This window comes from Mercenaria mercenaria, chromosome 11 (assembly GCF_021730395.1).
Source record: "Mercenaria mercenaria strain notata chromosome 11, MADL_Memer_1, whole genome shotgun sequence".
Classification (NCBI taxonomy): domain Eukaryota; kingdom Metazoa; phylum Mollusca; class Bivalvia; order Venerida; family Veneridae; genus Mercenaria; species Mercenaria mercenaria.
Window position 1 is genome coordinate 10,725,802 of NC_069371.1, and position 20,134 is coordinate 10,745,935.

The window sequence follows — 20,134 nt, forward strand, 5'->3', positions numbered from 1 at the left end:
AAGTAATTCAAAATCCCTTTATGAATGGCAGAGTTATGAACCAGACACAAAACAGACCCTGTTAACCTTTGACTTCTAAGTGTGACCTTGGAGCTAGGGGTCTGGGTCTTGGCATGACAAATCGTCTCATTAAGGTAAACATTTATTCCAAGTTATCTGAAAATCACTTCATGGATGGCAGAGTTATGAACCGGACATAAAACAGATCCTGTTACCCTTTTACCTCTAAGTGTGACCTTGACCTTGGAGCTAGGGACTGGGTCTTGCACATGACACATCATTTCATTATGGTCACAGGAGACAACTTTAGACTATTTCAAATCTTCGGTAGTGAAAATAGGGAAAAGCTGTAGAAACTGAAGCTACCACTTTAATACCCCTAATGCAGATGATGATGTTGGATAGCGTGAAGGGGCACTAAAAATTTAACCAGAAATTCAAAATAAAAGGGGGTATATTTTCCAATAACTTTGTACCAGTAGTCACTTTTAATGCACTCACTTTTTATAGATTTTTGAGAGAAATTATTTTTCTACTAAAATGTGTGGGTTAGTCCCTCAAGTTCACTACAACCTAGACTTTTGACCTACTGACCTCCAAAACAATAGGGGTCAACTTCCGAACACAGGCAATCTTCCTATTAAGTCTGACAACTTTAAGTCAAAGTATTCTTCAGTTATTAATCAGAAACGGATTTTCAATTCAAAGTCACCACAACTTTGGTGTCTAACCTTCCAAACTCAAAATCAAAAGGGACCATCTGCCAGTCACAACCTTCCTGCCTACAAAGATTGAGGTTCCTGTGCCAAAGTTTTCTTCAGTTACTGACTGGACACCACAGTCATACTGACTGGACACCACAGTCAAACATTCAACTCAAGGTTAAAATGTAAACAAGGAGCAAAAATCTGTACTGTCAAATTGCCTTCACTCAAGGGACTACCTAATTATTTCGAGTTAACTTGTCTGTCGAGTGATCGCATGTAAACTGTCGAGTCGGCTAGGTTACTTTTTAGAAGACATTGGGCCCTTCTCGGAATTACTCGGCAATATCTTTTATCACTATAAACTATTGCAGTTTTATTGTATTTCTTTATGTAAAGAATGGTGTCGGTGAAACAAGAGCTGGTAGAACACAAAATGCCCACCTTGATGCTTTCAGTAAGCATAAGGACTAGAATTATTTGTAACAGTGCATGGAGTTGATGTAATGACTCAAATCATAATTATGGATCTTTTACAGTCATAGTGACTTCGTATAATGTGATCTTAGGCCATAAATTTTCTAGATTATATGGCATAACATTTATTGTTCTGGAATGTGACCTTGACTTGACTATGCTCAAAACAGTAGGTATTCTAGGTATGATCAACCATCAAATCAAGTTTGTCCTGGGTTCAAGCGTTCCAATTATGTCAACGTTTAATTTCTGGGTCAGTGTGACCTTGACCTTTGACCTACTGACCTCAAAATCATAGGGGTCATCTGCTGGTCATGATCAACCTCCCTATTATGTTTCGAGATCCTAGGCCCAAGTGTTCTTGAGTTATCGTCCGGAAACGGTTTAACTGTTGTGGGTCACTGTGACCTTGACCTTTGACCTACTGACCTCAAAATCAATAGGGTCATCTGCTGGTTATGATCAACCTCCCTTTTAAGTTTCGTGATCCTAGGCCAAAGCGTTCTCAAGTTATTATCCGGAAACCACTAAAACTGTTCCGGGTCATTGTGACCTTGATCTTTGACCTACTGACCTCAAAATCAATAGGGGTCATCTGCTGGTCATGATCAACCTCCCTATTAAGTTTCATGATCCTAGGCCCAACCGTTTAACTGTTCTGGGTCACTCTGGCACTGACCTTTAACCTTTTGATCTCAAACTCAACAGGGTCATCTGCTGGTCATGATCAACCTCCCTATCAACTTTCATGATCTTAGGCACAAGCCTTCTTAAGTTATCATTCGGAAACAGATTGGTCTACAGACAGACTGACATCTGCAAAACAATATACCCCTCCTTCTTCGAAGGAGGTATGAAAAAAGCAGTTTAACGATTTATAAGATGTAGTGCAAACCTAAATTTGCCTATTTAACACTTGACATTTACACATGAAGTTGGCTTCCATTCTTTAAGCTCAACCCCTTTGGAATAATCCAATATCAGTGTTTGGTCAAATGCAAATCAGATTTAGGATACATGACCAAAATATTTTCTCAATTCAAACTGATAACGAAAGGTGTGACTGTCTTCTGTTCTGATATGTTAAAGATCAAATGGCTATTAACAGGAAGGCCCAATATGTCACCTTGTGTCAATTTTGTTCATAGATTGATCACTGTAACAAACAACAGAGCCATGATGGCCCTATATCGCTCACCTGTTATCATTGCACTTGAGGACAAGAAGATCCTCAGAAAAAATATCTAAGTCCAAAGGACAGGAACAACAAAGGGAAGAAATTAAACCAAAAAGAAAAAAAAATTCTCACAAGGTACAGATATGTCAAAATACACCTAAGAATTGGAGGTACCATCCATGTTGTACCACAGAAAAGTGGTCTCGGTTTTTCCCTACGGCCAATAATAAAAAAGTTACTAAAAACAAGCTATCAATAGTAAAGTAAAAGGGAAGTAATTAAAAAAAAAATGATTGTAAGTTAACAAAAGAAAGATCTGCCAAATAAATCTGTTGACATAAATGAAATTTCAAATCAGTATCTTCATTAGTTACGGAGATATACCCATTTTAATTTGAAATAAAGGGAGGTAATTTGACATAAAATCAGTCCATAGTTATCTACCCTCATTGGCTCAGTCCAACTAATGACAATAATGAAATTTCAAATAAGTCCTATAATAAGGACTTACTGATATAAATCCATTTTGATTACAATCAGGGGAGGTAATCAGATATAAAATAACTCTGGAACCTACGAACGGATCTGATTTGTCATGGAATCCAAGATTTATTGTTGTTGAAGATATTTTGGAAGTTTGTATCAAATAAAACCATAAATGAAGTCTCTATATGGCTGCAAAGCCAATAGCCAATATCGGACCTTTAAGGGGCCATAACTCTGGAACCCATGAAGGAATCTGGCCAGTTCAAGAAAGGAACGAAGATCTTGTGGTGATACAAGATTTGTGCAAGTTTGGTTAAAATCAAATCATAAAAGAAGCTGCTATGGTGCAGACAAGGTCAAAATAGCTAATTTTGGCCCGTTCAGTGGCCATAACTCTGGAATCCATTATGGGATCTGGCCGGTTCAAGAAAGAAACCGAGCTCTTATGGTGACACAAGTTTTGTGCAAGTTTGATTAAATTCAAATCACAAGAAACGCGGCAATGCCACGAAACCAGGTTTTCAACACTTTTCATAAGAATAAACAAGAGTGCCAGAATGTCACATAATACGCCTGTCACAGCAAATTTCTTGACTCTAGCACCTGTATTTGCAGATGTAATTTTAATTTTGTGGTTGTTTAGTAACCATTGTAATTCTTTTGTTTTTCTAAGTCCACAAAAAAACTCCTTACCAGGTAGAGATACCTTAAAATACACCTAAAATTAGAAAGTAACAACTATGTTGTACCACAGAAAAGTGGTCTTGGTTTTTCCCTATGGTCAATTATAAAAAAGTTACAATATAAGTTATTTATAGTAACAACTAAGGGAAGTTAATCTTAAAAAAAAAAAAAAAAAAAAAAAAAGAAAAAAAAAAAAAAATTTTTAAGTCCACACAGAAATCCTTACCAGGTAGAGATTGGTCAAAATACACCTAAAAATTGGATGTAACATGCATGTTGTACTACAGAAAAGTGGTCTCGATTTTTCCCTACGTCTAGTAATGAAAAAGTTACAATATAAGCTATTTATAGTAACAACAAAGGGAAGTAATTCTAAAGAAGGGAACTGCGCAAGACACTTCGTCTCATGATGGTGTATAATTGTGCCAACTTTCATCAAAATCCCTCCATGTATGTAGAAGATATGCTAACCCTAACCCTAACCTAACCCTAACCCTATTTTTAGTAACAATGACCTTGACCTTGATCCCAGAAACCCCAAAATCAATCCCAAGCTACAACTTTATATAAGTTTTCTATACACCAAGTTTCATCATGATAGCTCATTCCTAAGTTAAGTTATTGACCGGAAACCCTTTTTCTATTTTAAGTAACAGTGACCTTGACCTTGACCCCAGAAACCCCAAAATCAATCCAAGCCTTTGTCTTGATATAAGCTACATACATACCAAGTTTTATTCAAACAGAACTTTACCGGAACAATAAGTTATTGACCGGAAACAAACCCTTTTATGCTATTATAAGTTACAGATGACCAACGTTGACCTGAACCCAGTAACCCCCCAACCAATCCCAGCCATTCGCTTGAATAAGCTACATAACTACCAGTTTTTTAAAATCTTTACCGAATAAAAAGTTATTGACTGGAAAAACACATTCTGGACCCGCGGCCAAACTCGGCACCCAAAGGACTCGCCAGTCAGAAGGAACCAAATACCCAATCATAAAACTGTCAGTTTGTTGAATAACAGGTTATAAATGAAGCTGCTATTGTGCAGACAAGGTCAAAATAGCTAATTCTGGCCCTTTCAGGGGCCATAACTCTGGAACCCATAAAGGAATCTGACCAGTTCTAGAAAGGAACCAGATCTATGGTGATACAAGTTGTGTGCAGTTTGTTAAAATAAATATAAATAAGCTGCTATTGTGCAGACAAGGTCAAAATAGCTAATTTGGCCCTTTCAGGGGCCATAACTCTGGAACCTAAGGATCTGCCAGTTCAGAAAGGAATCGAGATCTTATGTGATACAAGTTGTGTGCCAGTTTGGTTAAAAATAAAATTATAAATAAAGCTGCTATTGTGCAGACAAGGTCAAAATAGCTAATTTGGCCCTTTCAGGGGCCATAACTCTGGAACCTGTAATGGATCTGGCCAGTTCAAGAAAGGAATCGAGATCTTATTGTGATACAAGTTGTGTGCAAGTTGGTTAAAATAAAATTCATAATAAACCACTATCGTGCAGACAAGAAATTGTTGCGACGGACGCACAGACAGACGGATGGACTGACGAGGTATCAAAAAGCACTTGTCACTATGTGACAGGTGAGCTAAAAATGGTATTATAATGGGTATCTATGGTACAAGTTTTCACAGGGCTTAGGAGAATGCTTCAGAGTTAAGCTTGCTTCAGAATATTAAAGTTCAGTTTGCTTTGAGCAGCATATCAAAGTCAAGTTTGCTTTAGAGTATCAAAGATATGCTTGCTTCAGAGTATTAAGGTTCACATTGCTTTGAGCAGCATATCAAAGTTAAGTTTGCTTTGAGCAGCATATCAAAGTTACCCGGTAAGTTTGCTTTAGAGTTTCAAAGATAAGCTTGCTTCAGAGTAGCAAAGTTAAGCTTGCTTCTGTGTATCAATGTTAAGCTTGCTCTTGGTATCAAAGTTAAGCTTGCTTCAGGGTATCAAAATTAAGCTTGCATTATTGTGCCAAAGTTAAGCTTTCTTTAGGATATCAAAGTTAAGCTTGCTTCAGGGCTACTAAGTTTTTCCCGCTTCAGAGAATCAAAATTAAGCTAACCTCATGTTCTTGAGCCAGTTTATGGAAAGTTCCTTCATGCTGTTTTTTAACATCTCCACTTGGTCCCATCTCTAGATCACTTTTTCTGCGAGGACTGTCATGGGAAACTGCCCTTATGACACCAGCTTCTCTACCCTGCTGTTTGGCAAGATCCGCTTTCACTTTCTGGAGTGTTTCAACAAACTGTTGGTCTTTTTCTCTTTTGATCTTTTCAATCTCTATTTCTGCAGCATTTTTAACTTCTGCTGCCTGTGCTTTTTTGTCTCTGTCAGCTTCCATGACAATTTCAACTTCCCTCATTCGAAACTTATGTTCATATTTCTCTTCAATGTCATATTCCATCTGCTTTACTTTTTTGTCATAACTTTCTTCAAGCAACTGGATCTTCTTTTCTCTAAACTCCATATTTTTCAGTACTCTAGTCTCAATATCTGTCTCCAATTCTTTTGATTTTTCTTTGAATTCAGCCTCTACATTTTCTTTCAAATTAGCAAGTGCAATTTCAACTTCACCTTCAAAACTAATGTCAGTCTGAATACAAATTTCTGAAAATTGAATTTCCTTTGCAATATGATCATGATCATTACCATCTACCTTGTCTATTTGTCCAAAGTCATTAGTTTTATTCTGATCAAGATTCTGAACAGTCACATCAGCAGAATTTTTCATAAAATTATTCCCTGGATATTGAAATGGTTGATTTTTCCCATCAGCCCCAGCACAAGCTGAAAGTATTCCACTATCTGCTGATAAAACAGAAATATCTGCAGGAAATGTGTCCAGCGTATTTTCATCATTGTCTATTACAAAACTTAACAACCTTGTGTTTTCAGAACTTTGTTTAAATGGTATGTCAATCTGGCAAGACACTGACTTCCTTTGAAATTCTACCTGACTAGCAATGTCACATTTCTTACTTAACTGACTTTCTGTCTGATTTGAAGAATGGCACATTTCCTTTGGACTAACATCCATTTCATCACCTTTATACATATCTACAGTTTCCTCTGTGTAAGTCACCATCTCAGCCCTGTGTGCTTCTGGAGTAAGAAGTAGGACTGGGATATTTTCATTTCTGTCACTGCAATTGTAACTGACAAGATGTACATTATCACCAACAGTAAGATCAGATGTACACATATTCGCATGTGAAATTTCATTTTCAGGACTTTGGTTTAATGGCAATTCTAAATCAATTCCATCAATATCAATATTTGGAAAGACTTCTAAAGAAAGCTGTTTCACAGTTTTATTTGCTGGAGTTTCCGTTTGTGTTTCAATGTCTTTTTTTACAAATTCTTTGTCATTTTCAGTATCATTTAAAAGAAAGCCAATATTTTCACCTTCTCTAACTGATATGTTAGTCTGAACCATTCTACTTGAATGAACAGTTTCACCAGATGAAGCTAAACCAAATAAATGCAATGCACTTTCAAACGAAGGAAGTATATCAGAGAGGTCACTGTCCATGCTATCTCTTAGTACTTCTGTCAAAGGATGGTCACTTATTTCTCTTGCTCCAGGCTGATTCCCATCATCTTGCAATGTGCTTTGTTCACTGCATGGAAGGTCTTGTTCATTTCTTGATGTATTCAATTCATTATTCTTATGTCTCTGTGAAGCCATCTGCATATTTTTCAAATCTTTTTGTTGCTTATCACTAAGAATTTCTTCAAGTTTTTGTTTTTGTTCACAAACTTCAGCAAACTGACTCTGTTGCTGTTCCAAATTCTCTTTTAAAATATTTTTCTCCTCAGCGTTATTATACATCTCATTCTCCATATAATCTAACATTTTTCTCAATTCGCTAACATCCTCATTCATTTCATGAAGCTGATTTTGTAAGTGATTAATTTCTTTGTCACATTTCTTCTTTGTACTCTCCATTTCAGACTTAACTTCTTCATATTTTGTCTGCATATCGTGTAACATGGTTGTTAGGTCATCAGTCATGACCTGAAGTGATTGTTTCTCTTTCTGGATTTCACTTATTTTTTTATGTAGCACATCAAGCCTTTCAACCAGAGCATCATTATCAAGTTCTGCAGCTTTGTTTCTTTCAATTAATTCATCCAACTTCACTAACTTCTCCCGTAAACACTGGAAATTGCTTTTCAATTCATCATTTTGTTGCTTTAAGTCTTCATTTTCAGATGTAAGAGTCTCATTTTCAATTAAAAGTTCATTTGTGGCTTCACACATTTCTTCTTTTTCAGTTAATTCTACTTTCAGTTTTTTAATTTCAAGTGTTAAACTTTCATTTTCATTGCGTAATTCATTCACCTCTTCTGTAATGCCACTAAGATTTTCACGTATACTGTCTTCAACTGACCTGTCTGCACATTTATTGTCTTCAATCTCCACCTCTAATTTCTGAACTGTGCTTTGCAGCTTTTCATTTTCTTCAGCAATCAATGACATTTTCTCTGAAAGTGTGTTACACTCAGAGATCATCACAGTATACCTAGTACTAATTTCCCTATCATGAGCTTGCATCAAAGCATTTGTATCACGTAAATGTTCAACTTCAGCCGCAAGTATTTCAATCTGGTTTCTAACATGATTTCTATTATCGGATACAGCTTGCAAATGATTTTGTAATGTACAGACTTCAACCTTTAACACTTCATTTCTCTTAGAAACTTCATTAAAAGATTTCTGAAGTTCACATTTTTCATTCATTAAGTCTTGCTTGTCAAGAAGTGCATTATTGAGCTTGCCATTCATTTTACATGCAATCTTCTCTGCTTCATTATTCTTGTCGACTGCAAGCTTTAATTCTTTTTCTAACAAATCATTCTTATCTTTCATATCTTTATATTCATTTTCTAAGTAGTTCATTCTGTTTTGTGCATGTTTTAAATCTTTTTCAAATTTTGCTTTGTACTTCCTTTCTAACTCTAGCTGAGCATTCAATCTGTCAACTTCTTGTCCACTGCTTCCTCCTTCTGAATTCAGGGCACTTTCGTAAACTTTCATTTGTTCTTTTAAGTATATTTCAGTGTTTTTAAGGTCATGGAAATCAGTTTCAATACTAACATACTTTTCTTTCAGTTGAGCATTTTCTTGAAGAAGTTCTTGAATATGCCCTTCTAATCTTAATGAAACATCTTCTTTTTCTGTCACTGTTCCTTCATACAATTTTACTTGTTCTACTAAACCCAACAAATCTTGCTCTAAACCATTCATCTTTTCTTTATATTCTTGATTTTCTTGTTGTAAAATTTCTTTTTCTCTTTTTAAACTTTTTGCCTCTGATATTGCATTTTCATTTTCTATTTGAAGGTTGTCTTCTATTTCTTGATGTAAGCTTAAAATTTGTGTTTTTAATGTTGAATTTTCTTGGTCTAAACATTCAAGCTGATTTTCATATTTTTCTATTACGGAATCATTTTCTTTCAATTTATCATTAATATCCAGTCTTGTCCTTTCCACTGATTCTAATAATGAAGTTTTTTCATCATCAAGTTCACCAATTATTCTTTGGAATTCTTCACATTTATCAAGTAATAATTCATTTTCTTCAGCAATTTCTGCCACTTTACTTTGAGTTTCCATTAATTCAGCTATCAGATGTTCATTTTCCTTCCCCAATTCTTTCTCTCTTTCCTCCAATTCAAGATTTTTCATTTTCAACAAACTATTGTTTTCACTTTCTTGATCAATATTTGGAAAGAAACTTTGTAATCGTTCATTGTCAGCTTTCAACGTCTCGCATTCAACATTTTTCATCTGGACATTGGTTTTCAAAGTTGAGTTTTCTTCAAGTAATCCTTCAATTTCACTTTCAAACCTTGATTCCTGTGATTCTTTTTCACTAGTTACTTCTTTTAATGTATCTTCATAATTTCCAATCACTAATTTGCTTTCTGCCAGTTCTTTGCTAAGATCTCTAATTTCAACACTTGAAACTTCAATTTTTTCAAGAAAGGTAGCATTTTCTTTATGCAAACATTCCATAGTTTCCAGCAATTTTTCATTTTCTTCAATTTGAGCAGACAAAGAGCATTGCAATTTCTCATTTTCTCTAATAATATTTTCTCTTTCTTCCTGTAATTTTTCAAGCATGTCTTTAATTTCAATAATGTCATTATCAGAAGATTCAAGATACTCAAGACGTTCTTTCACTCTGCTCAGTTCTTCCTCATACTGCACTTTCTGAAATTCAATATCACATTTCATTGTTTTCATTTCTAGCAACTGTTTTTCAAGATCTGAAACTGACTCATTCATTTCATCCCTTTCCCATGTTAATTTTTCATTTTCATAAGTTAACTCCTTCATCCTCTCTTCCCTTTCAATGGCTATATCATCTAGCTTTTTCATTTTCACTTGACATTCTGCAACTACAGTTTCTGAATTTTCTTGATCTTTTCTCAACTTTGCCACAATTTCTTCCTTTGATTCAATTTCATGTTTTAACGACTCTTCTCTACTTTTGACTAATTCAACAGACTTAATCAAATCTGTACTTTTGTTAAGCATCTGGTCATATGCATCCTTCCATTTAATGGTCTCCATTTCTTGAATTTGTATTTGTTCTTTAATTTCAGTCAATTCTTTTGACAAACTTTCAGGAACACCATATTCAGGTTCATATTCTTTACTGTCCATTTTATTTAGCTCTTTCTGTGGAACATCCAAATGTCTTGTTTCATCAACTGCATCTTCAGTCACATTCTGAAATGTATCTTGATCAACATAGATATCACTATCACCTTTACACATAATCCCAGGTAAACTATCTAGGGTACCCAAAGTAACGACACCATCATTCTGAACAGAACATAAAGAGGAAGAAGCATGCATGTTAACCTCCTTTTCCAAACTGGTAACTGAACTTGTCTCACTTACCTTGGGCAGTTCACTGACTTTCTGTTTTTCACCATTATCAATTAAAATGTCTCCACAAACATCAGTTGGTGTTGGTATAGCTGGCAATTGCTTTTGTGTCACTCTTTGTAATTCATGATGAAGGTCTTCACATTCTTTGGTTTTATGATGTAATGCCTGAGTCACCAATTTAAATTCCTGTTGCATATTTAGTAGTCTTTCTGCTAAAACATCCACTTCAGAATCTGCATATTCTGTTTCTACTTGGTTTAAATGTGTGTGTTCATAATGCAAGGATTCATATGCGGTATCATTACTATTACTAACAGCAGACATTGTATCTAACTTATTTCCAGTCTCATTTGAAAGATCATTTTGCAGTAGTTTCTTAGAACTAGTTACATCTTCTTTTGAAACTGTCGAAGCCTGGATTTCAATTATCACAGTGTTCAGTCGTTTTATCTCTTCTTCAAGTTCTGTGACCTTGTTATCACTTTCGGAAATTTTAGCAAAATCTGATACTGAACTCTCTTCCGAGACTAATTTTCTGTTAGAGTCTGAATTTTCATCAGCATCATCATGTTTGAAGGTTTTATCGCCTTCATCTACTCTATGTCTAATGAACACCTGTGGTATTGCCTCACTTTGAGATAAGACTTCCTGAGCTACTATCAGTTCTTCATTTACCATAATATGTTCTTCATAATCTGACTTTATCTCACTTTTGTCAGTTTCAAAGGACTGTATCTTGTTCTGTTTACTAGCAAGTAATAAAGGCACTTTAGCTGAAGACTCAGTGCTAGACTTTGCTAGGCACTGCTTTAAATTTTGGATTTCCTCATTCAATACTAACTGATTGTCCTTATATTGCAAACTTTCCTCCTCTAATAATGATAACATATCCTTCAAGTTTGTAACCTCACTTTGTAATTGTTCATTTTCTGCTTTTAAATCACCATTTTCCTTCTTCGTCTGCTGCAAGCCAGTTGACAAATCTTTCATTTGACTAACATACTGTGAATTTTCCATGGTCAGTACTTCAAGTTCATTTTTTATCGAGGCTATCACATCCTTCTGGTTGTTTATTTTGTTATTTAGTTCATCATTCTGCCCATGAAGTGAGTGGTTTTCATCAAATATTTCTTCACTTTCACTTAATTTACCTTCATACTCAGCAATCTGACTTTGGTACATTGCATTGTCTTCTTTTAGTTTTACTATTTCATCTGCCAAGACAGTATTATCTGTCAATAATTTGTGATGCTCATGCTTAATTCTTTCAAATTTTTCACATGTATCTTTTATATCTTTTTCAAGACTTTCATTCACATTTTTTAAGCAACTAATCTGGTCAAGCACTTGTTCTCTTTCTGCTTTGATAGTGTCAAGTTCAGCTTTCAACGATTCAGCTTGTAGTTCACACTGTCCTTTTTCTTCAACAAGAATGTCGTACTCAGATTTCAAAACCTTAAATCCAACTGACAATTCATTCAATTCAGTCATAGCTTTTTCATGCTCTTCCTTCATAAATTCTAAACCTTTTGTCAATGTATCACAATAAGACTGCAAACCAGCATTTTCATTCATAATTTTCTCTGAATTCAACTTGTTTTCTTCATTTCTAGTCTGAAACTCTTCTAGTTGGGATTCCAGATCCTTGATTTTTATGTCATACTCTTCAGTGACCTTACCTAATCTTTCTTCCTCTCTTTCTAATAATTCTTGGATTTTATGCTCATTCTCTGACTTAGTCATCTGAACCTCATTTTTCAATGCAGTTTCAACTTCACACCTAAGGTTTCTTTCTTTTTCAATTTCTTCATTCAAGCTTTCCTTCCTGCTATCAGATAACTGAGCATAGTTTTGCTTCAATGATCCATACTCTTTAGAGATAATGGTCATTTTCTCTACTAGTTCATTCAGCAGTTTATCTTTGTGTGTAATACTGTCTTGGAGTAAAACAATCTCCTCTTTGGCATGAAGCAGAGCATCGGCAGTTTCTTTTTGTTTCCTATTTTGAGTCTGTAAGGTATTGTTTGCCTGCAAAAAAGGTAAAAGACTTGTCAGGATATATAATAAAAATCATGTTTATTAGTAATATCTTTAGAAACAATAAAAAAGGAACAAATTGAACATTTAACCTATCAAACACTGACTATAAAGTTTTAGTCATTTTCAGAAAGAAAACAGGAAAAATTCTTTAGCACCTATAACAAAGTATTTGGAATTCTGAACATAATTATGCACAGTAAATTCAAAAATTATAAGATTTTTTTTACATATTTACATGTATATGCTTAGCTTAATTTACTTCCAATTATTTTAACTTTACGAACCACTTTAAATGATAGTAAAGGCATATGCTTCTACATGTCATGTTTTCCACTGGAAATAAAATATTTACAATGTGCTTGTTTCACTAACTTAAAAATGCAAACTGTCAACAAAACTATCACTTTTTCTGTTATTTAGAATATCTTGACAAATTTTTTTAAAAAACAAACATGAAAACAAAGTTTGAAAGAGAACAATCATCTATACACTTGCAGATGTTAAGCTATTGTAAAGAACAAATACTGTGAAATAATTTTATTTGGTCGGCAAGAAATTTTGTGGTTTTGGCCAAAACAGCTGTTTCGTGGGGACGTAAATTCGTCGTGGATATCAAGTTTTTTTATAACTTCCACAGGAATAGATCTAGTATATCATTTTGTTCTTACATGTGAAACCTACACGTGTCAAACAGCACTACCATGGTTACCGAATTTACAATTTACATGTATGCAGCGGGAGCTTAGCGAGTGATCATGTTCCAATTATTGACCGCGTTATCTTAAAAGACCCCTAATTTGCAAAACTTAGTGAAACTGTGAGATGTTCAATAAGAAAAGTCGGCACCAATTAAAAAGTGTCAAAACAGTAACACGTTGGATACAGTCTTGCACAATTCAGGCCCGAATCCAGGGCCGAGCCGTGGGGCCTGTGCCCCCCATTTGGCTGAGAAGTGACCTATACTCATCAATGATGCAACATACTATTTTGGCAAAGGAATAAATTTTTTCTCAAAATTTAGACCCAGAAACACACCAGAGGCCACCATTTCATACTTGTATTTCAAAATTTTCCAGGGTGAGAGCCCCCTGCCCCACCCCCCACCAAGAGGGGAGTAAACCCTCCATTACCTCAAACTTCAGACCTAAAAATGCACTAGAGGTCACCATTTCATGCCTCTATTTCAACAAAATAAGGGGAGTACAGCCACAAATAACACAAGAGGCCACTATATTATACCTGAATTCCAACAAAATTCCAGGGGGTGACCCCCCCCTGACTCCCACTAATATGGGAAAAGGCACCCCTAAAATACTTCGCTATGCGCCTCGGCAGTGACTTCTTCATTCTAGACTGGTGCCCCCCACCCAAGTCAAAAATTTCTGGATCTGGGCCTGCAATTAGCATTTATAATTGTGTTTTCGATAAAGTTGTTAATATCAATGTGCGTGTGTCATCTTCAATGTGTTGAGTTGTTATCATCCATTGCCTGTTTGTTTCTTTTTTATCAAATTAAATTATATATGAAAATGTTTTAATTAGCCATTCTCAAGCTGTTTTTCTTTTAAAATTCTTACAAAATATCAATTTCACCAATTAATGTCTTCACAGATCTAATTATATTAAACTAGAGCTGCTTTTGAGAAAAGCGCATGTCTGCCACAACTGCCTAATCATCTAAATAATTATCATTATTATACTGTTTACTCGCTACAAATATTCCTTTGAAGAGTAAAAGGGCTCATTTTGGGTAATTCAAGGACCGTAATTCTGAAGTGCCTCAGGCGATGTGGCTAGTCAATGAATTTGGCCGAGGAGTTATTGTCAAAAACATTTGGTTCTTGAAAGTTTGATGAAGATCGGATGAGAACTGTTCGACTAAGAGCGCGGACAAGAGTAAAAAGGCTGATTTTCGATAATTCAAGGGCCATAATCCGAAGTGCCTGGGCCCATTTGGCTAGCTATCAAACTTGGCTGAGGACTTATGGTCAAACACATTTTGTTCAAATTTGGTGAAGATCGGATGAGAACTGTTCGACTTGGAGTACAGATGAGTAAAAAGGCTGATTTTCGGTAATTCAAGGGCCATAATTCTGGAGTGCCTGGGCTGAGTTGACTAGTTATTACACTTGGCCGAAGAATTAAGGTCAAACACATTTTGTTCAAGCTTGGTGAAGATCAGATGAAAAATGTTCGATTTAGAGCGGGGACAAGAGTAAAAAGGCCGATTTTCGGTAATTCAATGGCCATAATTCTGAAGAGCCTATTTGGCTAGTTAATGAACTTGGCCAAGGACTTATGGTCAAACACATTTTGTTCAAGTTTGGTGAAGATTGGATGAGAACTGTTCGACTTAGAGCACAGACAGGAGTAACAAGAGGGTCATGATAACCCTGAATCGCTGACCTGAGTAATATGAGCAACATGCTGACACTAAAATATTATAAAGTAGGTCAGTAGGTCACATTCATGGTCACTGAAAGTCAGTTTTAAGACTGGTGTGCAAAACTGTCAATGTCATCCAAATTTCATGGCTGTATCTTAAAACAAGAGGGCCATGATGGCCCTATATCGCTCACCTGTTATCATTGCACTTAAGGACAAGTCTTCAAGGTCAAAAGATCATAATAGAAATCAATCAAAAGAATTATGAGAAAATATAGTTGAAATTTTCTTTAAGTAACTTTAAAAACAAGATTTGAAAACTTTTTGTAGAGGTCCACTAGGCAATGCTACATGTCAAATATCTAAGCTCTTTTGGTTTATTTTTAGAAAATTTTGAAGATTTTTCTATGTACAATCAAGTAACCCCATGGGGCAGGGTCAATTTGACCCCAGGGGTCATGATTTGAATAAATTTTGTAAAAGTCTAATAGGCAATGCTACATGTCAAATATCTAAGATCTAGGCCTTCTGGTTTATTTTTAGAATTTTTTTCTAAGATTTTCCTATGTAAAATCAAGTGACCCCTACGGCGGAGTCAATTTTGACTCCGGGGGACAAGGTTTGAACAAATTTTGTAGAGGTCCACTAGGCAATGCCACATGTCAAATATCTAGTCTCTAGGCCTTCTAGTTTATTTTTAGAAAATTTTTGAAGATTTTCCTATGTAAAATCAAGTGACCCCTGGGGCGGGGTCAATTTTGACCCAGGGGGTCATGATATGAACAAATTTTGTAGAGGTCCACTAGGTAATGCTACATGTGAAATATCTAAGCTCTAGGCCTTCCGGTTTATTTTTAGAAAACTTTTGAAGATTTTCCTATGTAAAGTCAAGTGACCCCTAGGGCGGGGTCAATTTTGACCCCCCGGTCATAATTTGAACAACTTTAGTAGAGGTCCACTAGGCAATGCTACATGTCAAATATCTAAGCTCTAGGGCTTCTGGTTTTTGAGAAGAAGATTTTTTTAAATATTTTCCTATGTAAAATCAAGTGACCCCTGGGGCAGGGTCAATTTTGACCCCGGGGGCCATGATTTGAACAAATTTTGTAGAGGTCCATTAGGCAATGCTACACGTGAAATATCTAAGCTCTAGGCCTTCTGGTTTATTTTTAGAAATTTTTTGAAGATTTTCATATGTAAAATCAAGTGACCCCTGGGGCGGGGTCAATTTTGACCCCCCGGTCATAATTTGAACAATTTTAGTAGAGGTCCACTAGGCAATGCTACATGTCAAATATCTAAGCTCTAAGGCTTCTGGTTTTTGAGAAGAAGATTTTTTAAGATTTTCTTATGTAAAATCAAGTGACCCCTGGGGCGGGGGTCAATTTTGACCCCGGGGTCATGATTTGAACAAACTTGGTAGAGGTCCACTAGGCAATGCTTCACACCAAATATCTAAGCTCTAGGGCTTCTGGTTTTTGAGAAGAAGATTTTTAAAGTTTTTCCTTTCGGTTGCCATGGCAACCAGTGTTCTGCATGGAATTCAATTCTTTGAACAATTTTGAAAGGGGGCCATCCAAGGAACATCCCTGTGAAGTTTCATCAAAATTGGCCTGTTGGTTTAGGAGGAGATGTTGTTTAAAGGAAAGTGTGGACGGACGTACAACGGACGGACGGACGCCGGACGGTGAGTGATCACAATACCTCACCCTGAGCACTTTGTGCTCAGGTGAGCTAAAAACAAGAAAGTAGGTCAAGGACACAGCCAAGTGACTCCTAACTGCTTAGGGTCATCAGGTAATTATAATTAAACAGTCTAGGAAATATTAGCTGATAATTTTTAAGTATTTATTCCTATATAACTCATATAACAAATGAACCCAAGGGCAGGGCCTCTTTTCACCCCAGGGTCATAATTTGAACAATCTTGTTAGAGATCCATTAGGCAATGCTACATACCAAATATCAAAGGCCTAGGCCTTGAACTTTCAGACAAGAAGATTTTAAAAAAATGTTCCTATATGTCTATGTAAAACTTGGGACCCCCCCGGGGTGGGCCTCTTTTCAACCCAGGGGCATTATTTTAACAATCTTGGTAGAGGACCACAAGGCAATGCTTCATACCAAATATCAAAGGCCTAGGCCTTGAACTTTCAGACAAGAAGATTTTCAAACTTTTTTCCTATACAAGTCTATGTAAAACTTGGGTCTCCCTGGGGCGGGGCCTCTATTCACCCCAGGGGCACAATTTGAATAATTTTCATAGAGGACCATTAGATAATATCACAAGCCAAATGTCAAGGCTCTAAGCCTTGCGGTTTTGGACAAGAAGATTTTAGAAGTTTTTCCTTTTGGTTGCCATGGCAACCAGAGTTCTGCATGGAATTCAAATCTTTGAACAATTTTGAAAGGGTACCACATAAGGATCATTCCTGTGAAGTTTGGTGTAATTCTGCAAAGTGGTTTTCAAGAAGAAGATTTTTTTAGAAAATGTTAACGGACACACGACGCACGTCTCATGACGCACGACGGACACTGAGTGGTCACAAAAGCTCACCATGAGCCTTTGGCTCAGGTGAGCTAAAAAGGCTGATTTTCAGTAATGCAATGGCCATACTTCCGAAGTGCCTGGGCCACTTTGGGTAGGCATCGAACTTGGCCACATATTTTGTTCAAGTTTGGTGAAAACCGGATGAGAAATGTTCGACTTAGAGCGCAGACAAGATTTGTGACAGACAGACACACAGATAGACACACACACATACAGTCTCCCACACCACTGCCGAGAAACTTGTAATGTGAATTGGATAATAATGCATCGGATGCAAATCTAGCAATTAATTTATAACATTTGATAACCAAAAGTACTACGTGTCAGTATAAACATTTCAGTGCTGGGCTGAATAAATGCAAATAACAGCCTCAGCATAGTGCAGTCTGTTACTTGATGCAATGCCATACTACTATTTTTAGTATTTACTTTTACTTTGATGAACATGTCATAAACAAATCACAGGTAAATGTCACAAGAGCACCATCGATGCTCACCTGATTTTTTTGTCTTTGTACAATATTTTCCAAGTCCAAAAGAGGCCATATTTCTTGCAAAAAGCATGATGGAGTTATGTTTCTTGCTGTACAGAGTCAACTTTTGATGGTGAACAAGTGTTGCAAGTTTTAAAGCAACAGCTTTGATAGTTTAGGAGAAAAGCTGACCTAAACACAAAACTTAACCAAGAAGTCTGATATTTTGAAAGTCCAAAAGAGGCCATAATTCTTGCAAAAAGTAATGTAGAGTTACAGTACTTGCTGTGCAGAGTCAGCTTTAAATGGCAAATAACTGCTCCAAGTTTTAAAGCAATAGCTCTGACTGTTAAGGAGAAAAGTTGACCTAAACGCGAAACTTAACCAAGAAGTCTGATATTTTGTAAGTCCAAAGGGGGCCATAATTCTTGCAAAAACTGTGAAATCCACGAAAATTAATCCCCCAATAATAATAATGATTTCACAGCATGAAATTCACAACCAAAAGTAGCAAGCTGACAATTTTATCTATGTCATTACTCAAATAGTTACACCTTTCAAGAATACAATCTGAACACCATAAGACTCTCACCTGTTTCAGCTGTAACTGAAGCCACTGTACATGGTGTAGGAGTTCTTGAACATCTGAAATACTGAATTCCTGGGAACCAGTTCCATTTTCTGTACCTGTGTGGGAACCATCTTCAACTTGCTGGTTCTCAACTGTACCATTTGCATAGCAGGACTGGTTTTGACTTTCAGCCATATTTTCAACAGGATTGTGGTTTGCATCTGACACCTGGGCAAATACAAAGTGAACATAGCAATATTGCATCTGACTGAAAATGAGCATACAATTTCAGAGTTTGTCATAAATACATAAAGTAAAACAAGAGGGTCGCTCACCTATGTAAAAGCCTTCAAGTGTGTTTGTGTAACATAATGGTACTAGTATAGAGTTAGGTTTTTATAAATATTAAGGCTCTAGCTATAATGAATTCAGAGAAAAAGACATTCAAAGTTCCTTTTATACTATATCATACATGTCACACAAATGGGGGTGGCTATTTTTGAACACAGGACAATAATTTTAAGAATTACGGTAGACAGATTTTATAAGTTTGATAGCTGAAAACCTATTTTTAATCATAGTGACCCAACATGTTCAATGAACCGGATCCATATGAAAAAATTTGAAAGAGGGCCAACCAGAGATCATTTGTGTAAAGTTTAATCAAAATCCATTCAGTGGTTTTGGATGAGATATTGTTTAAAGAAATTTTTGACTACAGGCACAACGTCACAATAGCTCTGCATGAGTACTTCTGAGTTAAAAATTGAGCAAGCGATTTCACAGAAGAGTCTTCGGCTATACACATACAGGGAAACTGACCACGCCCTCTGGCGGCCATGTTTTTAGATGAATCAGAATAATTTGATCAATCTTTGTAGAAGGTCACACAAGGACACAGGACGATTTTTACACTTCATATAAAACAAGGAGATTTAATATATGGAAAAGTGACCACACACCCAGTGGCTGTTTTTTTGACAAAATAGAATAATTTCTATAATCCTTGCAAAAGGTTACCCAAAAAAATTGTGAAAAATTGTTTTAAAATTGGGCCTGCTGTTTCTGACAAGATTTTTTTTTAAGTTTCCACTATATACATACTGGGAAAAAGTGATATCTCCTCCTGGCAGCCATATTTTATGACAAATCAAAATAACAATCTTGGTAGAAGGTCACACAAGGACCATTTGTGTGAACATATTCTAAAATCCGGCTAGCAGTTTCATACAAGAAAATTTTCCATGATTAACATACACGGAATAATTTGAAAAATCTTGACGGACACAGCATGATCACAATAGCTCACAATGAGCACTTTGTGCTCAGGTAAGCTAAAAAGTCCAAGAAACAAGAGGATTATGATGGCTTCAGTTAGCTCACCTGAACTTCACAGCTACAACAAGAAACAATTCTGGTAGAAACTTATACATGAAACATTTCTACCAAATTACTTTTAAAACTGTGTAGAGGAGAGAATTTTCAAAGATTTCCATAGAGCCATACAGTCAAAACTGGCCCCGCTTCAGCAGACATGTATTTTGACAATCATGATGGTTTCAACAATCTTAATAAAAGGTCATCTAATGAACATTTAAATTTGGAACTATTTAGAGCGCATGTTGTTTAAAGCAGTGTGGAAGTTGGATGTACGGTGAGTGG

The 20,134-nt window shown here is 36.0% G+C and overlaps 1 protein-coding gene across 17 annotated transcripts in view; it reads right to left on the reverse strand.

Annotated features, from left to right (window-relative positions):
* The window catches only part of LOC123531196 (uncharacterized), a 212,904-nt gene that overhangs the window by 171,297 nt on the left and 21,473 nt on the right, over nucleotides 1–20,134 (reverse strand). For 16 of the 17 annotated variants that reach the window (XM_053518550.1, XM_053518556.1, XM_053518552.1 and 13 more), the window contains exons 5-6: nucleotides 18,494–18,700; nucleotides 5,608–12,480 (exon numbers count right to left, since the gene is read on the reverse strand). In XM_053518550.1, the coding sequence (XP_053374525.1) occupies nucleotides 5,608–12,480; nucleotides 18,494–18,700 (7,080 nt within the window). The remainder of the gene's footprint in view (nucleotides 1–5,607; nucleotides 12,481–18,493; nucleotides 18,701–20,134) is intronic. The other variant, XM_053518559.1, reaches the window with a different exon arrangement.